At 57.4% G+C, this 16,216-nt stretch overlaps 6 protein-coding genes across 6 annotated transcripts; 2 read left to right on the top strand and 4 right to left on the bottom strand.

Annotated features, from left to right (window-relative positions):
* The first annotated feature begins 1,080 nt into the window (after positions 1–1,080).
* On the top strand, positions 1,081–2,361 carry B0T15DRAFT_543016 (V-ATPase proteolipid subunit C-like domain-containing protein). Its single transcript, XM_062869954.1, has 6 exons — positions 1,081–1,278; positions 1,329–1,388; positions 1,489–1,501; positions 1,562–1,695; positions 1,778–1,962; positions 2,138–2,361. The coding sequence occupies exons 2-6, from the start codon at positions 1,363–1,365 to the stop codon at positions 2,281–2,283; spliced, it is 504 nt and encodes a 167-aa protein (XP_062718243.1). The 5' UTR covers positions 1,081–1,278; positions 1,329–1,362; the 3' UTR covers positions 2,284–2,361.
* On the bottom strand, positions 2,362–5,963 carry B0T15DRAFT_440864 (Pep3/Vps18/deep orange family-domain-containing protein). Its single transcript, XM_062865911.1, has 4 exons — positions 5,564–5,963; positions 4,997–5,443; positions 2,692–4,948; positions 2,362–2,593 (listed from the first exon to the last, which is right to left on the bottom strand). Exons 1-4 carry the CDS (start codon positions 5,781–5,783, stop codon positions 2,509–2,511), a joined length of 3,009 nt encoding a protein of 1,002 aa, XP_062718242.1. The 5' UTR covers positions 5,784–5,963; the 3' UTR covers positions 2,362–2,508.
* A 505-nt stretch (positions 5,964–6,468) lies between these two features.
* Positions 6,469–8,130, bottom strand: B0T15DRAFT_306178 (S-adenosyl-L-methionine-dependent methyltransferase). The gene is made up of 2 exons (XM_062863870.1): positions 7,587–8,130; positions 6,469–7,493 (listed from the first exon to the last, which is right to left on the bottom strand). Exons 1-2 carry the CDS (start codon positions 7,955–7,957, stop codon positions 6,482–6,484), a joined length of 1,383 nt encoding a protein of 460 aa, XP_062718241.1. The 5' UTR covers positions 7,958–8,130; the 3' UTR covers positions 6,469–6,481.
* Positions 8,131–10,548: 2,418 nt separating this feature from the next.
* On the bottom strand, positions 10,549–12,147 carry B0T15DRAFT_487604 (dTDP-D-glucose 4,6-dehydratase; the record flags this gene model as incomplete). Its single annotated transcript, XM_062866449.1, has 4 exons — positions 10,549–11,177; positions 11,271–11,809; positions 11,879–12,011; positions 12,099–12,147. The coding sequence occupies 4 exons, from the start codon at positions 12,145–12,147 to the stop codon at positions 10,549–10,551; spliced, it is 1,350 nt and encodes a 449-aa protein (XP_062718240.1).
* Positions 12,148–12,534: 387 nt separating this feature from the next.
* On the top strand, positions 12,535–14,458 carry B0T15DRAFT_496924 (uncharacterized protein; the record flags this gene model as incomplete). Its single annotated transcript, XM_062867224.1, has 5 exons — positions 12,535–12,639; positions 13,571–13,914; positions 14,003–14,185; positions 14,241–14,351; positions 14,428–14,458. 5 exons carry the CDS (start codon positions 12,535–12,537, stop codon positions 14,456–14,458), a joined length of 774 nt encoding a protein of 257 aa, XP_062718239.1.
* A 171-nt stretch (positions 14,459–14,629) lies between these two features.
* Positions 14,630–16,146, bottom strand: B0T15DRAFT_514493 (anticodon-binding protein; the record flags this gene model as incomplete). Its single annotated transcript, XM_062868126.1, has 4 exons — positions 14,630–14,754; positions 14,807–15,068; positions 15,123–15,298; positions 15,363–16,146. 4 exons carry the CDS (start codon positions 16,144–16,146, stop codon positions 14,630–14,632), a joined length of 1,347 nt encoding a protein of 448 aa, XP_062718238.1.
* Between the last annotated feature and the right edge of the window lie 70 nt (positions 16,147–16,216).

Raw genomic sequence — 16,216 nt, 5'->3', positions numbered from 1 at the left:
GGCAGTCTCCTTGGGTGCAACTCCATGCTTTCCTGATAGTTGTACTGGTATTAGCATGCCCTGCCTTCATGGGCTGGGGAGTATGGCGTGCTTTACACTCAGCTGTACTATGTGGTAAGGTTTCTGATGCGGATTGCCGTCTCCCACCCCAAAAGTATAGCTAGACTATGTGCCGCATGCTCCCAGCAGCCTGTCCAGACTCGTCGGGGGTGTCCGGGCAGCGACCGTAGTAAGATTTGGGTGAAGGGGGCAAGACGCAGCTGCGTTTTCGAGTCCTGCAAGAACGCCGAACAGGGATAGCGCATTTCCGGCGGAAGAAGCATTACCAGCGGAGAAGCATGCCGAAGGCTCGGACTGATCCGAGGGTTCTAGTAGGCGCAAGTCTGTCGGTGGAGTAGATGATCACGTATTTCGCTGGGTGTGTCCATGCTGGCGACAGCTTTGTGATTTGGACCGAAGTCCCACGCTGTAAGTCATCTCTGTTGCCCACCTGACCTAGGGCATCGGCGTTGCACCAGCATCATGAGGGCTAACAAAAGGCATTCGTAGTTGTTGCATTGGCCGGGACAGAGCGAGGATATTGCCTGTGCATACCTACTACCTATGCTCGGTTGAAAAACCTTGGGTTGGGACAAAGGGACTTTGGCTGGAGACTACGGGACTCGGAGGACGTCGATCGACTGCACAACCCAACGGTGAACGCGGTAAATCAATACCTTAGCGTCTCATACAACACACAACGTGATCAAGGGATTGACAATGTCCTTCTCCTTGGCACACAGGATGGGGGTCAAATACAGGGCGTCGCTGTTGATCCAGTTCGCCAAGGCTTTCGCGTCCAGCCGCTGTGGAAGAACACACACAATCGGAATACCTCTGATGATACATGGCGCTATTGGTGGTGACTAGCCCTGTATAGACATCATACTACCACGAATGAGCCGAAGGCTGAAGGAACTGCAGGTGTGTGTGACTCAAGGGTGCTGCTTTCCTGATTGGCAGAGCCGTCAATGATTGTTGCTTTGTTGAGCTTCGAGTCAGCTGCAGAGACGCGTCAGCTTCGCCTTGCCCACCTAATATGCTATACTTAGACAGTAACCCATGGCATCATAATAAGTCCAACGTCAACTCCTCTTTTGACTTCTCGTAATTCGCTCCTTGATACATAGCTTAGCTTTATTTGGTGTAACACTACTCGTCAGAGTTTCAATCCAAGCCATCAACACCGGCTGTGGATGGGCATCCATACTCAGAGGGAGCGGAGTACATTCAACCTGAGTAAGACTTGGGATACCTTGCCTTGCTTCAGAACACTTAACTGGCCTTAGCAGCGCCAAAGCCACACAATTACCGCGACTAGGGATGGACATCATCAGTCTCGACCGGTGGTATGTCTACTGCCGTCACCCTCTCCTTTCCTCGTACTCTATCTGAGTAGTACAACCCCCATTTGCTTCCCGCGGAATGAACTAACACGTCAAGAGGAAGCCCAGTCTACGCCGTATGTCTCCTCCCCCCAAGTTCTCAACCAACACTTCCTCCCCATTTACCACCCAAACAGTCCTTCTTCGGAGCGCTGGGCTGCGCATGCGCCATCGTCTTCACCGTCATCGGCGCGAGCTATGGAACAGCCAAGTCGGCCGGCGCCATCTTTTCGTCGGGTATCATCCGCCCGGACAAGCTAATGCAGAACACGTAAGTACAAGTAAAGGCGAAAACAAAAAAGGAGAGAACTGAAGAAAGTAACAAAAAAAAAAATAAAAATAAAAATAACTAGGCTCTGCGCCATCATGGCCCAAATCATCTCCATCTACGGCCTGGTCGCCGCCGTGATCATCTCCAACAACCTGGTCGAAAAGATGGCCCTGCACACGGGCTTCCTGCAGCTCGGCGCCGGACTGGCGGTGGGACTGTGCGGGCTGGCGGCCGGGTTCGCGATCGGTATTGTGGGCGATGCTGGCGGTGAGTTTGCCCTTGCCTAGCCATATCCTTCTCCATCTCCATCTCTGAAAAAAACAGCCGTTGGGAGTTACTAGACTCGGAATGAAGAACAAGACAGGGACAGAGATAGAGGAGAAAGGAGAGATGAGAAAGACGATGATGATAATAGTAAGCTAACGCTGCCCAACTACCGTAGTCCGCGCCAGCACACAACAACCCCGTCTGTACGTCGGCATGGTGCTTATCCTCATCTTCGCCGAGGTGCTGGGGCTGTATGGCGTCATCGTCTCCATCCTGATGCTGAGCAAGTCGACGCTGGGTGTTACCGAGTGCTTTTACTAGGTACCTAAGGCTTTTGGTCAGGACCAGCAACGGAGGAGATGGGCATGGCATGTAGTAGCCAGCACCGCGCTGGGAAAAAAGCTCATGTATATAGTTCGGCGTTTTTCCGCATACATAGCATTCAGTAGTAAACCGGGTATCAGCTCTCCGTCACACAGTTTCACCAGACAAAACGTCTACCCATGGCCCCGTCTCTCCGATCAGATCCCTCTCTGTCTCTCTCTCCTAGAGAGCCCACTCCTCTTGATCCTCGCCTTCCTTGATAAACGGCTCATTGATCCTCCGAATCGCATAGTCGCTGCAGAGAATACTGTATACCCCCCCAAAACCGTCAGCAAAAAAACATGGGCCAATAACCAAACTGTTAAATATAGGAAAAAGAAAAAAAAAGGGGTTAAATTAACTTACCAGGCCGACGCAACCAACGCATCCAACTCGGCAATCATAGCCTCCCTCTTCTCGCCCGCAACCAGCCCCTTACTGATCTGCACCTGGCACTCCCTGATGCGCCTGGCCTTCGCCTCGCCGCTCTGCTCCAGCACCCTCCGCCCGAGGCAGTCCGAGTGGAAGGCGTGCTGGCAGGGGAACACGAAGAACTGCCTGCTGAGCAGCGGCAGCCCGCAGCCATAGCACTTCTCCCCGGGCTCCACGATCGCATACCGCCGGTCGAGCGCGGCGATATCGACTTTGATGTTAGCGGCCGTCTGGCTGGACTCGTCCATCTCGCGCCGCAGCGCGTCGATGTTGCGGCTGTAATCCTCGAGCGCGGCGCAGATCTCCTCCTTGAAGTCGTCGATGACGACAAAGTCCGGGAAGAAGGGGATGAGGTCCTCGATCTTGAGCAGGTCGCAGCGCTTGAGGAACTCGATGGCCGTCTTGATGCTGCCGCCCGACTGCTGCGAGATGACTTTGCGGCCCACGGCGAGCCACAGCTTCTTGCGCAGGGCCGGGTTGGACATGGGCCGGTCGGCGATGATGGACGCCAGCTCGACTTCGTCGTGCGAGAGCGCCAGGTTGACCGCCTGCACGTACTGGCCCATGCTGGTGTAGATGTGCGCGCACGACAGCACGCGGTGGTTCTGGATGCACAGCCGCAGGGCGAAGTCCGGGTCGAACTTGGGTTCGTCGCCCTGGGATTCGAGGTAAGACAGCAGCGCGGACTCGTCTCGGGACGGGTGCGAGGCGTAGATGGAAACGAGCGTGTTGTGCACGGCAGCGTCGGTCGAGCCGAGCTGGTTGACGGCGTACTGGAGGTAGCGGATGGCCTGGTTCTGGGCCAGCGGGCCCTTGTAGTGCCGGTCATACTCGAGCATGGCCGGGATGAGGTTCCGCGGGTTGAGGTTGCCCTGCCGCATCAGGATCTCGACCATCTCCGTGGGCGCGTGCGTCATAAGCACGCTGCTGTACCGGTAGAACACGTCGGCATCCGTCTGCCGCTTGAGCACCTTCAACGCCTCCGACCACCTCTCTCGCTGAACCCAATACGAGAGGACATAGTTGTAGTCATTGACAGCGTCGGCGAAGTAGAGCAGCTCCTCCTCCCGACCATGGCTGCTGATGACATCGTAAACCGTCTTCCGGTCGAGGTCCGACTTGTGCTTGTTCACAAAGTCATGGAACTCCGCGCGAACCGCGTCCAACTGTTCTCGCGTCTGCGTCGGATTCAGCGTGTCCGACAGCTCTGCCCCTGTGACGATGGTGTCGTCAAGCGAGTTGAGCTTCGCCATAAACACCTCCACCAGCCACGCCGCAATCATCACCCTCTGCATGACGGACGACTTCTTGTATGTGGTTAGCTTAGTCAAGAGATATTTTCGCAGAGCGTCCGGCTGGTCGTTGTCAATGAAGGCAAGGGCCACCTCCTCGAAGGGCTTACTGCTCTTGCCATAGACGCCCGCCGCCTCACCGTATTGCCCTTTGCTGACGAGGTAATCACCCGATGCCATAGCAACCGCATCCCTCTGCGCCGGAGTGTGCGCATACTGCAGGGCGGCATCGAACAGCTGCATTTGTAGCATAATCTTCCATATATCCCTGTCCTCGTCCCGCGGGACAATCTCGAATATCTCCTGCGGGGTGAACAGCCAGAAGGTGTTCTTCTGGAGATCCACACACAGCCCGACCGCTTTCTGGCCGGGATCCAGGATGGTCTGGTCGTAGACGATGGACCCCGTAAGCCGGTTCGCCACCACCACCCTGCCGCCCACCAGGCTGATAACATGCCATTGCGTGAGCGCAATCGCATCGATATACTCAGTCGACACTTGCTTCCGCCCCGCCCCCTCCGGACTGACCAGCTGCGCCCGCGGGAGCAGCTTCGCCTCAGCAAAAACCTTGGCCCCGAGCTCAGCACCACTTCCGGCATGAGCCAGCAGCTTCCCGTGGAACACCCCATGGGAGGTGAGCCACGCAAACGCCCGCTCGGGAGCCTCATCCTCTCGCGAGAACCGCGGCAGTCCCTCGGCGGCCGCATCGGGCGAGACAACCAGCATGGATGCGGCCGCCGCCGTCGCCCGCGTCAGCTCGTGCACCACGGGCTGCTCGCTCTCAAACAGCCTCGAATAAATCGAGCCGCTCCCGTCATGTCCGCGTCCCACCTTCCCCGCGAGGTGGAACAGCCTTTCCCGCGTAGCAATCATCACCCGTCTCATTTCTCCCCTTGCCCCTCCACCACCACCACCACCACCACCACCACCACCACCACCACCAGCACCCTTCCCACCTCCATTAGCACCTCCATTAGCACCAGAAAAAGAAGCAGAAGAAGAAGGCGGAGGCAGCGCATCCACCCACAGCCCCGTAACCGGCCCATCCGGCAGTTTCTGCAGCAGCTTGACATACTTATCTTCCTTCCGATAGAACTCGGTCGACGTCTCGATGAAGGCCTCGTAGATATTCCCGTCGGCGGCGCCCAACAGGATCTCGCGCGTCGACGAGGTGGGCAGCAGCGGTGACCAGGCGACGCTCTCGATGGTGACGCCCCGCAGGCGGGCCAGGGGTCGCGGGTGGCGCGACTGCGAGTGCAGGTAGTAGTTCTCGGCGGAGGAGGTGCAGATCAGGAGGTGCGACGCGGTCGGGTCGAGGAACATGCGCCGGATCACGCCGGTTTCGGAGGAGGAGGAGGAGGAGGAGGGCTTTTTGGTTGTGGGTAGGTCGATGTCTAACGAGCGGAAGAGAATGGGGGAGAAGGGTTAGAATAAGGAAGCCAGCACGGGGTGTGAGATTGGATGGGGAAGAGTGAGGGCGAGGGGGAGGGCGAGGGGGGCAGAAAGAAGCGCACCGTCGATGTCCTCGGGCTTGTTCAGGTCGATGCGGAGGATGCGGCCGTTGGAGAGGGCGATGACGAGGACGTTGTTGGCGGCCTGGCCGGCGACGAAGTCGGCTGCGATGGAGAACTGCAGCTGCACGGGGAGGACGTCGAAGATGGGCAGCGCTGCGTCGGCGGCTAGGCCGGCCACGGCTTCGGCCGCCGCAAAGCCGCTGGACGGATCGAGAGCCATCGTGAGGGATTGCGGGAACCTGGAAATCAGACACTCGGCATCGTGAGGATCTAGGCGGCTGGCAGAATGCGCCCTAATAAAAGGAGGTGGAAGACCGCAAGCTGCCTGATCCAAGGTGCCCGTGACTGGAAGCTGCCCTGGTCGTAAGCTCAGAGCTCGTCGTTGGTGTGCAAGTACGTGGCTGGAGGTGTGACATGCAGGAGGAGCTCCGTCATTGCCCAAAAGCTCCCGTCCCCACAGCGGCACACTGCCGGCCGTGAATGGATGGACAGCCCCTGACTGCCGGCTCTGATTGGACCTGCCGGGCTCCCGGTCTTATTCCCGCTCCGTGGCACGAGCCAGACCCGACTCAACTGGGGCATCACTTGTAGAAAAGCAAGGCATCTGCTTTCTTAGCATTATCAGCTAATGGCGGTCATCTACATAGTCATCAATCTTAAGGAAAGCTATTTACATAGAAAGAAGCATCCGGGTATCTACAGTGTACAAGAAAGGAAGAAGAATGGAAATAGGTCAGGTGTGTAACCATAAAAAGGAATGCAGTGATGAGGTGTGGGAATTCCCCCTGCTGCTCATTTTTGCTTCGAATACCTTTCATCCTGCCAGCTTCAAAAATGTCCGCCAGGTGGTAGTAACCGCAACCCTGACCGCGGCGAAAAAATGCCAGTCTTAGGTTCTCTGTGTCTCCCCTCAAACTTTCATATTGTCTCGTCCGACCGTATTGTCCGGCCGCCAATCGTGCTCTCATCCCCGCTGTAGTCCCGGATCTCGCCGCACTCGTTGAGCGTCTGGGCGGTCCACTGGCCGGGGACCATTGGCTTCCTGCCGACGACGACGCGCAACTTCACGACAAAGGCGTCGGCGCGGCCCGGGTCGTCGGCGACCTTCTTGGTCTCGTGCGCGACTTTCTCGCACAGCTCGCTCACCTCCTGGGCGTCCCAGCCGAGGTACTTGGTCAGCAGGCGCAGGCACGTGGCCTCGAAGCCCGTGACGATCGAAAACAGCCAGAACTTGCCGTAGCTGCTGCTCGCGCGCGATCCGATGCCCAGGTCGTACACCGACTCCTTGATGTCGACGAAGCCCGCCTCCATCAGCAGGTCCTTGTTCAGGTGCCGCGAGTCGCGCGGCTTGCCCGCCATCTCGGCCGCTTCGAGCGTCGCCTTGGTCAGGCGGTACGGCGCGGAGCCCTCCGGGAAGAAGGAGAGCCAGTTCGCGGCGGCAAAGAAGTCCTCCCAGTCGATCACCTCGATCCAGCCGCCGGGTCTGAGGCAGGCGAACGCCTGGTTGTAGATGAAGGCCCAGTCGGAAAAGGCGCCCTCCATGTTGCGCAGGTGCACCAGGTCGACCGTGTCGGCCGGGCGGATCCATTCGTCCTCGGCGTTCTCGATGTTGAACTCGATGTTGAAGGGGACCTGGTGCGTCGGCTGGATGGGCGCAATGTCGGTGCCAAACACCTCGCACCGCGGGTACTTCTCGGCCATGCCGATCGCCCATTCGCCTATGCCCGTGCCGACGTCGAGAATGTAGCGCGGGTCCTCCAGCGGCACCGTCGTCAGCTCGAGGTCAAAGAGCTTGAGGTAGACCTGGTGGATGACATATTGGCGCGTCTGCTCGACCTGGTCGATTGGCAGGAAGTAGTCGCCGCAGTATTGCCGTCCATTTTCCACAACAAAATCGAAATCCTCGGCATATAATGTCCGTGACGAGGAACTGAGCGGCGGTTAGTATTCTGGTCTTGGCTCTCAACCCGTATACACTCTCGAGAACAGCTTCGACAAGGGGAGGGAGGAGGGGACGACGCACATTGTAGCTGAGTCGTGTCCGTTTTCGTATGGGTGTTCGACCTGGTAGCCAGGCTGGATACCGGGATACATGCTCATAGCGTACACCGACCGGGCGTTGTCCTCATCCAGGTCCGCGTCCGGCTCGATGGCGTCGTCGTCAACGTCAATGTCCTCGTCACCGTCTTCCTCCACTTCCAGCCCCTTCGTCCCCTCCGCCCGTTGCTGCTCCAACAGTAAACGGACCTGGGGCGAGGTGAAGCCGTTGGCGGCGCCAGAGCTGGGAGGTGTGGTGTCTCTCTGCCGCCGAGTGGTTGAATGATCCCTCGACGGCCCGTCCTGCGCTCCGCTGTAGGCTCCGCTGCTGTAGCTTCCTGCTTGTCCTGAACTCATTGCTTCCTAAGGTATTCTGAAGTCCGCCCTGTAAGTCTGCGATTGCCGCTCGACGCCGCCGCTTCCCCATTAGAGTGTCCGAAGGGGATCCTGTCAAGCTATCGACGAGAACGCATGCGAGCCGAGGGTGTATGCGACTATGCGACGGTGATACCGACCGTAGAACCTAGCCTGGCCGCGGACCAGAAGCGCGCTGTCGTGGATCAGGGCTAATCCGTCGCAGGCCGAAGTACACACAGCAAGTGCCGAAATTGGTGCGGAGATCAGCTGCGCTGGAAGATCGTGGCTAGGGTCGAACTGAGGGGTTTAGCTGAGCGAGGAGATCCGGCGCACTCGCTGCTCCGTTATTAGCCACTTTCTCCGGGATGCTGACTTGGTCTTGCTGCTGTGCTTCGTCGCAGGCAGTTGGGAAGAGGTTGGAGAGCTGTTGGAGGGTCGGAGACTCGGGGAACCTGGATGGGCGGCAGACGGGAGGATCTGGCTCGGCGCGAATTAATAAATAAACTCCCAGACATGCAACTTGATGAGCAAAGCCGGACCTTGGCCGGCGCCGGTATGCCACTGAGCGCCCTGCTCTGCCCGCTAACTATTGGGCCCCACAGCCCAGGTACCAGACACTGAGACAAACCTCAGCCTAGTGTGTACGGAGACGCTAGCTGGGTTGGCCCTGCTGGCGCCTGCCGCCCAGGCACAACCTCGAGACTGGACGAACACCTGCAAAACGGAGCCGGTGTGCCGTCTTCCATCATGTTCTTCGCATCACCTAATGCTAGCTCCATTGCCAGCGCATCCTGCTCCCATCTGGAACGGGTTATTGAGACATCATGTCGAACGCATTGCACCTGCCAGAACCTTCAAAATAGCGCCGATAGGTTGCTCCGTCATGCACGGGTTAGCCATTGCAGGTTCCGCGGTCCCAGTTAAGCGGGGCGGAACGCAGGGTTGCAGAGCCGAACGATCCTCGAGGAGGCTCGAGCGGCCATTCGGCGGGGAGGACATTTGGAGAATTACTACGGGTCCATGACCCATCCCGGAAGGCGGCGGACACTCGAGTCATGTTCCTTGCCAATGGTAGCTTTTGATCAATGACTGCTTTCTGTTCAATCAAACCTGGACAATACACGTGTAGGTCAACCGCCATGACAGAGAGAATCATCTATTCCGTACCGTCGTCCGAGAACAAGGTGAGCGTTTACGTTGACCTGCCTTGTGCGTATGTATGCGTGTCCGCTGGAAAGAGCCCTCATCGGCCTGGACCTCGTGGAGATTCCACCGCCTTGGAGGCGTCAGGCACTGGAAGCTCGGTGAACATCTCTCGTGACCCCAGCTGGGCTCGTGGCAATGCCCGCCAAAAACCCGGGTAGCCTGGCATGTTTGCCCATGGAAAATGCCACATCCGACCTCTCAACCAAGCAGACGGTATCCGACCCGACAGCATGGATGCGCATTGCTGTGGAATCTTTCGAGCCCGTCCATGATCAGCGAGCAGAGCGAAGTGTCGGTATGGCCGTCCCGCTACTGTGAACACTACGATTCGTCACTCGTGGAGCTTGCGTCGCTAGCACCTTGTCCCGAATCCATCGGTCTACTGTGTACGGGTACGGCTCGCTACGGTGGTCGACGGTGGTGGGTTGCGCTGCGCTGGGCCGCGGAACACGAGGATGTTGGATGGTTGGATCGGGGTCTGCACGAGTCGCTCCAAGCGCCCAACGGGAGACTGCCACGATCCGACCCAGCCCGGTCATCAGCAAATTTTAAGGATTCCCAGGGCGCTGGAACTGGGCCGAGAAACGAGAAACCGGTTGCCCCAATCGCTTGTCTTCTCGTCCATGCGCCGATGTGGAGCTGCAGGAGGGAAAGACGGTAGCATGTTCGAGGGTGTCACAAGCGGATGAGACGGGAGCTTTGCCCTATTGCCGGGCCGATCTCAACATCTGCCGAAAATTCACCCCGATCAATCGGTTCCGAGACAACGGAACGGCTGATATCATGGAGGCATGCTGGACTGTACTGCTTTCTCTCTTGATTTCAGAATGCTGTTGGCATGTTTAGAAAAACCCATCAAACGGCCCGGAGTCATTTCATCAGCGATGTCAAGAGGAACTGGGAAGATCTTCATAGTGAGCCCCGCAGAGCAGTTCCCTTGGGAGCCTGAGGTTCCCCTGAGCTAACGGTAAACGGACTCCACCTTGCCCGAATTGACTGACACCGCCGCTTCCATGTCCGGTGGGAGCGGCGATTCATGTCAGGAAGCCTCGGTCAAACAACCGAGCGAAACTGTTCCAACAATGCAACCATTATGACGGAAATATCGTCGGAGCCGCCCGAACCTGACCAGTAGGAAATTGCCTATTCCCGGCGAACCAAAGCCTCGGTTTGCTTGCACTGGCGTGCCTTATCATTAACCCGGCAAATGAATTTTAAGGTATAGTTACGGTACTCGTTCTCACCACAAACAAAGCCCCGTCCGTCTTCACCAATGGGTCATTGGGTTAGAAGGGAATCCCCGAGCCGCTATCCGAGCCTGCTCAAGATCCTCAACCGTCTTCCGAGATGGACCAAAGTTACCAAACCAAAAACAATATCCCACCCTAACACTCCTCACCACTCGCCTTCCCATTGCCATTCACCTCACCATTCACCTTCCTATCGCCATCGGCTTCACCATTCACCCCCGCCTCCCCTCCCCTCTTCTTCCTCCCCTCATCATGCCCAAGCTGCGGATGATCCGACACCGGCTCATGGTCACTGAGCACCTCGTTCCCGGCCACGACAGGGAACGGGCTCAGCACTTTGGTGATATCCCCCCACCAGCGCTCGCCAAAGCGGCGGTACCACTCCACCGTCACCCTCAGCCCTTCCTCGAAGCTGGTCTTCTGCTCCCACCCGAGCCGGCGGAGCTTGGTCGCGTCGACCGCGTAGCGGTGGTCGTTGAACGGCCGGTCGTGCGTGTACTTGACCCAGCGGCCGAACTCGTCCGGGCCGGCGTGCGGCGCGCACAGGCCCATCTCGGCCAGGATCTTGCGGGCGAGCGCCAGGTTGCTGATCTCGTCGTGCGAGCCCACGTTGTAGATCTGCCCCGGCTGGCCGCGGTGCAGGATCGTGTCGAAGGCGTCGGCCGCGTCGCCCGCGAAGAGGTACCGCCGCGTGGGCGACCCGTCGCCGTGCAGCACCACCGGCTTGTGCCGCGCCAGGAGGCAGGTGAATTTGGGGATTATTTCTGCGGGAGGGTTTTGTGAGAGGCGGGCAACTGAATGGGAGGGGAGAGATAGAGGGGCTTGCGTGCTCGCCTGCTCGCTTGCTTATTACTTACTCTCGGGGTATTGGTGGGGTCCGTAGACGTTGTTGCTTCGCACGATGATGGCAGGCAGCTTGAAGCTCTTCTGGTAGGAGTGGACGAGCATCTCGGCCGCGGCCTTGCTCGCCGCGTACGGGTTGGTGGGCGCTAGGATGCTGCTCTCGAGCAGGTCGTCGTCGTCGTCGTCCTTGACTTCGCCGTAGACTTCGTCCGTCGAGATGTGGATGAAGCGGCGGATGCCCACCTTCTTGGCGCTCTCAAGCAGGACATGGGTGCCGTACACATTGGTGTGGGTGAAGGTGTACGAGTTGCCGAAGCTGAGGTCCACGTGCGACTGGGCGGCAAAGTGGAAGATGGTGTCGATGTTGTACCGCTCCAGGCAGTCGACCACCTCGGAGGGGTTGGTCACGTCGCCCTGATAGAAGGTGAAGTTCCGCCTGTCGTTGAGTATCCTTGTGTTGTTGAGAGACGAGCAGTAGTCTAGCTTGTCGAACGAGATGATGTTGTAGGCGTGCGGGTATGTGAGGGTGAGATGCCGGACCAGCCAACATGCTCTGCAGAGGTACACCTAGTCAGTCACTTTCCCCTGAGCCCACGGCGGTCTCTTGAAATGGCAGGCATACATGAACCCAGCCCCTCCCGTAATCATGATATTCCTGACATCCGGCAGAGGCTCAAACTTGGTGGTGCCAATGAGCACCGGCGCTTCTTTCCATACGCCATAGTCCTCGAAGAAGCCGTTTGCGCGGCCGAAGCCTTATCGGAATACAAGTGTCAGTGTCAGTGTTCCTGTTTACATCTTTCCTTGCAAATGTCCCCTCGGTGTGCGACCGGTACACTCACCTTGCGCAGCAGCTGCAATTGGTGACGATGACCCACTCGAGACGGTCATGGTCTGTTCACGACTGCGATATCGCGCAGTCGCATGCAATTCCCTGTGCACCCTTTTGCGGGCCAAGAGGAGGCCAGTCGGCCAAAAAGAAAGAAACTCTGGATACACCATCCACAGTCAGGACAGGCGAATTATTTGACGTGTTGCTGGGGAATTTCCATACTATGAAGTACTCGTTGTCTAGGTATTCTGTGTGAACTGACACAGCTCGTTGGTGGCATTTGTCCGCTCGTGTCCGAACATGGCAACTGACGGAAGGGCGTCAAATGAAGCAAGGGTGGGATCGCCGAGATTCAGTTGGATTCAGGGCATCGTTGCGAAACGTTTTCGGCGCCCTTTTGCTCACATTGCTCCATTGCGCCTTCATCAGTGAATTGTTGAAGAATGATGGTCACCCATGCGATCTCGCCTGTTCCTAGCCTGGATCTGCACCCCAGAGATGGGACGAGCCATGCCTTGATCTCGGGTGCTCAGGCCCACTCTCTCGAGTCAGTACGCTCTGGCCAAAAGAGTCCGTACCCACGCAATACTGCTGACAGGCGGACTTACACCCAGAGAACGGAATGAAATTCTATATCGTATTCTATTCCTATTATCTCTGCTATTTCTCTTCTCTTCTTTGTTCTCGATCCTTTTTCTCTTTTCTCTGCTCTTCTTCGTTTTGATTCTACTTGTAACTCGCTGCTCACTCTGAGGTGTGCAGCGTTTCTTGACCTTCGGGTGCTTACCTACTCTCTCGATATCAGCAATTGTGTGTGATGAAGCAATTCAAGGTTTACCGGTCCCCCCAGACACATTTATATAGAGTGGTTGTGCTATGTACACAATGTATCTACATAGAATGTGCCCCGGCCGGGTATGCGACCCTCGAGCGGTCGTCTCGGCTGAGATGTGAATGATACCCAATCTGTGTTCGCTCATAGTGTGTGTTCGCGGTGACGGGCTGAACCTGGATGGCAATTTGTCCTGAACCGAGAGAGGACAAGACCTCGATCTTCGTCCCCAAAGTGTAAAGCATGGTCTAAGCCGGGTGGTGACTCAGGTTAGCCATTGGCACTTTACCGAGCTATTACTGGATCTCCTACCCTATAGATCAAAAGGGCACGACAATGCTGGGCCGAGAAGAGATCCTATTCACCTCGTCGGAACGGAAACCTCGTGATGTCTCCAGAACCGGCCAAACCAACTCAAGCTGGTAACGACGAGAAGGAGCAAATATTGCCAGAGGACCTAGCGAGTGGAAGCATCGGCGAAGATGACGATTTACTTCCAAAGGAGAAGCAGGAGCATCAGCTTTCTTCCACAAGCTCATTCACTTCGGGCTTGATCTGGATGACCATCAACACCTTGGCAACAATAGGCATTGCAAGAAGCCACCCCTTAAGGATTCATTCTCCTGAAACCCCAACTAACCCCTCTCTAGGTCTTCACCAACAAAGCAATCTTCTCCGACCCGTTCCTCGAACTGGCCCAGCTCACCTTCGCCGCCTTCCACTTCCTCATCACCTACCTCACCCTCCTCGTCCTCTCCCGGCCATCCATCGCCCTCTTCAACCCGCGGCGCATCCACCTCCTCGACATCCTCCCGCTCTCCCTGGCCATGTCCCTCAACATGATGCTGCCCAACCTATCCCTGGCCTTCTCAGCCGTCACCCTGTACCAGATCGCGCACACGCTCCTGAACCCGACCGTGGCCGCGCTGAACGCTCCTCCTCTACCACACAACCCTGCCGCGGGGTGCAATGTCTGGCCCTCATCCCGGCCTGCGTAGGCGTGGGGCATGGTATCCTACTACGACTCCCTGCCCCCCCTCCCCTTCCAACCTCCTCATCAAAATTCCTACTACTACCACCAGTAGTAGTACAGACGACGACGACGACCACACCCCTAGGGATCATCCTCGCCCTTTCTCCGGCACGCTCGCCTCGTCACTCTACACAATTTTGGGTCGGCGCCCTCCTACCGCCGGCCTGCACGCCTCCAGACATTATCAGCAGCTGCTCTTCCGCCAGGCGCTCCCCTATCCTTGTCCGCCGCCGTATCCTGCTCTACGCGACCCCCCCTTTTCGCCGACACCTGCTGGCCGGCGTCAGTCGTGGGGCGAGCTTGGTCGGGCAGCAGCCGTTGGGCGCTGGTGCTGCTGAGCTCCGGACGAAGGGTCAGGGGATGGTTGGCGTGGGCGTTGCTGTTGGGGAAATTGTTGCGTGAGTCTTCGGCCGTGTAGGGATGCAGGGAGACAGGGACGGAGGGACGGAGGAGTTCCGGCTGACTGCTCGGTAGATACTCGGTTATAATGCTGCAGGAAAACTAGAAACGGGAGGTGCCCTTGGGTGGGAGATGAGATCGCCGCGCCGATAGTCGACGGTTCATTCACGCACTGGGAGGTTAAGTAGTACTAGTTTGGACAGGGCCAAAACCCCCAATCGATGAGCAGAGCAGATTATCGCTCTGAGCAGCCTTCTGGGTATCACGATCTGTCTCCTTACAGATTGAAGCGCGTCCGCTTCTTCTCCATCTTGGCCTTCCACTCCCACTTCAGCGCATCGTCGCCCTCGCTGCCAGCTCTTCCTATCCCCTTGTCCACTCTGCGCAGCTTGAGGGTAAATCCTGTCACATGTCAGCATTTCTACGTACCGTATTTTGCAGGAGAGTAGCTTACTTGGCCCAATCTCCTGCAGACCAGCGCGGATCCCCTTCACACCCTCCATCTCCTTGCCATCCGCACCCACCACGTTCTTCTCCGTCGGCCGTGCTTCCCGAAAGATATACCGGTGGCGGCGGAAAAATATGTAGTCTCTCTGATTGTGCAGGGTTACCACCTGCCTACCAGATATCTCGGGCCTCGGTGGGAACAGGGTGTTCATGGACTTGGCAGTCAATAAACCGAGGGGAGTCTTGAATCCGTTCAGGAGGAGCTCCGGCTGCATGATTCATTAGCAGTGCAGGGTGCATGGGGCCTGAATATGTTCCCTTACATAGTGATTCGTGGCATTGCCGTGTCCGGGAATTACTTTCCCTGGCTGATAGTTCCGGATGGTGTATGTGAGCGTCGGGCCAGGGGGGGCATCTTCCTCGTTCAGATGGCACACGCTCAGCTGGCTTGGCCGCTTGAGATCCTCGTGAACAATCAGTAGTGCGGTGTACCCTCGGTCTGGTGAAAGAATGTTAGTAATCTTTTGGGGGGGGAGGTACATCATGAGCGGGAATCGACCGACTTTTGGCAAACTTGGCAATCTCCCTCACGCTGTACTTGTGCCCGTAACGATGTGCACTACGCCTGATGTAGGTGGCTAGAGCGGGACATGTCAGCTTCGAATATCCAAATCGTTTTGGCCCCGAGGGATCCTGACCATTAGGGAACACAGACGCAATCTCCTGCGCCTCCTTGTGGACAGTCCCATTGATTCCAGTGGTGACGAGGATCTTGGGCATCGCTGGCGGCTCTTCACTGAACAGATACTTGAATTGGGAAGCGAGAGCATCGGGCGTGAGGTCGAGCGCTGTGGAGGTTGTCGACGGAGCGACGCTGGGCTGCCTCTGCGCCCGCTCCCTGTGCGTCTCTCCACTGTCCTCCTCATCGTTCCCTTCACCGTCTTCTTCATCATCGGACCCGAGCATGCTGTCGACGTCGTCATCCTCCTTCTCCTCCGCATTTTCCTCTGTCACTGCATCCGCCTCTGCTGCTGCTGCGGCCTCCGCCTGCTCCAGACGCCGTCGTTTCAATTGGGCGACATCCACCACTGCACCGAGACTGTCGTCATCAACCTCGTCCCATATCCTCTTCTTGTCAATGCTCGCGGGCTGGTTCTGCTCGAGCCGCTGCCTCCTCAGTTCGGGGTCCTTGGCTTCTTCCTTGCGTCTGCGGTGCCGCTCCTCGTGACGGGCTTTGCCAGTCGTCTTCTTCTGCTGAACGTAGAGTTGCTGTCGTTTGAGCTTATTGGCGGTCTTGAGAGTCAGTGAGCCACCAGACGATGCTCGCCCATTCCTCGAGGGCCCCATTGTCGCGGATGTCTCGATCTGTCGCTGTTATCGTTGGGACAAGTCCGATAACTATCAGAAGCTCCAAACT

Source organism: Chaetomium strumarium (assembly GCF_033439665.1).
Source record: "Chaetomium strumarium strain CBS 333.67 chromosome Unknown B0T15scaffold_7, whole genome shotgun sequence".
NCBI lineage: Eukaryota > Fungi > Ascomycota > Sordariomycetes > Sordariales > Chaetomiaceae > Chaetomium > Chaetomium strumarium.
The sequence above is the reverse complement of the archived record's forward strand: the minus strand, read 5'-3'. Positions and strand labels throughout refer to the sequence as shown.